The 1,833-nt window shown below is 36.2% G+C and overlaps 1 protein-coding gene across 1 annotated transcript in view; it reads left to right on the forward strand.

The window, feature by feature from the left end:
• The first annotated feature begins 222 nt into the window (after positions 1 to 222).
• LOC104084025 (NTF2-related export protein 2) overlaps positions 223 to 1,833 on the forward strand; it is a 2,716-nt gene continuing 1,105 nt past the window's right edge. The window contains exons 1-2 of the mRNA XM_009587729.1: positions 223 to 327; positions 1,504 to 1,648. Coding sequence (XP_009586024.1) covers positions 223 to 327; positions 1,504 to 1,648 — 250 coding nt within the window. The remainder of the gene's footprint in view (positions 328 to 1,503; positions 1,649 to 1,833) is intronic.

Consider the following 1,833-nt stretch of genomic DNA (forward strand, 5'->3'; position numbering starts at 1 on the left):
TTTAAATGCAATAAATATATCAGCATTCAAAATTAATCCTAAAACTGTCACCTTGCTAAAAGCTGGTACCTCCTGCAAGTAGGAAAGGAGTTTGGAATCAATTTCAACATTATTTGACATCATCTGTCAATGAGGATGGAAAAGACCAACCAAAGTGACTTGCTGGAGAAATTGTGTAGATGACTAGGTTGCATAAAATTTGCCTAACTGAAGTAATTTGGTATGATTTCTTCTCTCCAGGATTTCAAAACCTATGTGGATCAAGCTTGTAGAGCTGCAGATGAATTTGTCAACATTTATTACGAGACAATGGATAAAAGAAGAAGGGTATGTAGATATTTTGACAATTGTTAGAACTGTCTTGTGCATTTTTTGCTTGCTTTTCTAACTAGCATTACACCTGAAAGCACCTGAAAGTTGGTTGCTGTGTATTGTGTTGGCCAGGTTGAGACCTCTGTTCCTCTTAGACTGCCCTGTAGAGGATTCTTTATGTTACTGTGCAGCCTTGCTGTAAAAGGGGCCCTTTTAGAAAGTTCTTTAGACATCTTCATGATAATAGTTCAGTTCGTGTCCAACCGTGTTTTATGGGTACAGGATTTGGCCAATACAGGCAGGTAAAACTTGCTTTATTTGTCTCTGAGGTCAGGATTTAGCTTATTTTTTTCCAGACTTCTTTTATTAGCAGTTACTACTTCTGTTTCTGGCACTCTTTAGGAGTGCCTGAGGATAAAGTGGAAACAGCTCTACCTGCTCTGAAGGTCTTCATGGACCACATTGATGTGGTATCATGTAACAGGTATTTGTACCGAAAGCGAGCTGTGGAGGCTGTTCTTTGGAATTTTAAATGTATTATAACTGTAATTTAATAACTTTTAGATTATGTGAAAATATCAGCAGTTGCATGTTACTTCATAGTCACTTGGTGCCTAAGTAGGTTAGGCAGAGATGTATCAACAGTGTGAAGGAGAATTAGGCAGTTACCCAACTGTTACAGCTTATGAAACATTTGGGAAGTTCTGGTCTGCTGCCTGTCCTTTTTAAGTTTCCACTGTTCCTGGTCTTGTTCACTTTTTTTTTTAATAAAAAAACCTGAAATTATAGTTTCCTGACATAATCTGTGTTGCGTGCACCCCACCCCCCCCTTCCAAAAAAAAAAAAAGTCAGCGATAAACTTACTCTGGAAAGGTAGCATTACCCTTTGTTAGCAACTAGTTCAGTTCTATTAGTAGCTTTTTTAAAGGAATCTCATCAGTATTTAAATTTGGAGGCCTATGTGTCACTATGCAACTTATAAAGCAGAATATGTTTCAGTTAGCTTTAATTCTTGGTCAGGAGCACTAATTGTTAAAAGGAGCTAATATTTCAGGAGGGCATTTTGTCTGTTGAAATAACAGGAGAAATCAATAATTCATAATATAAGGATTCAAAGAATAATGTTTTGTATGTTTTCCATTGTATGTGTTTACACATTTTCCCCAAATATGTATTTTCATAATCACTCAGGCTTTAACAAGACTTTATTTGGACAAAGCAACATTGGTTTGGAATGGTAATGCAGTGTCCGGGCAAGAAGAACTGAACAAATTTTTTGAAATGTTGCCATCCAGTGAATTCCAGGTTAATGTGTTGGACTGCCAACCCGTTCATGGTAAGGTTGTATTATAATTTACTTACTTATTTTTCAGTCTTTTTATAACTGTTGAAAGTGAACTGCAATTATATTAGTGCTTAATATTTCTTTTAGAACAAGCTTAGAGAAAATACTGAGGGTTGAAATGTCAAGTTGTGCATAAATAAAGCACAAATCAAGAGATGCAGCAACTCCACACTCTT

Source organism: Fulmarus glacialis, unplaced genomic scaffold (assembly GCF_000690835.1).
Source record: "Fulmarus glacialis isolate BGI_N327 unplaced genomic scaffold, ASM69083v1 scaffold47991, whole genome shotgun sequence".
NCBI classification, from domain to species: domain Eukaryota; kingdom Metazoa; phylum Chordata; class Aves; order Procellariiformes; family Procellariidae; genus Fulmarus; species Fulmarus glacialis.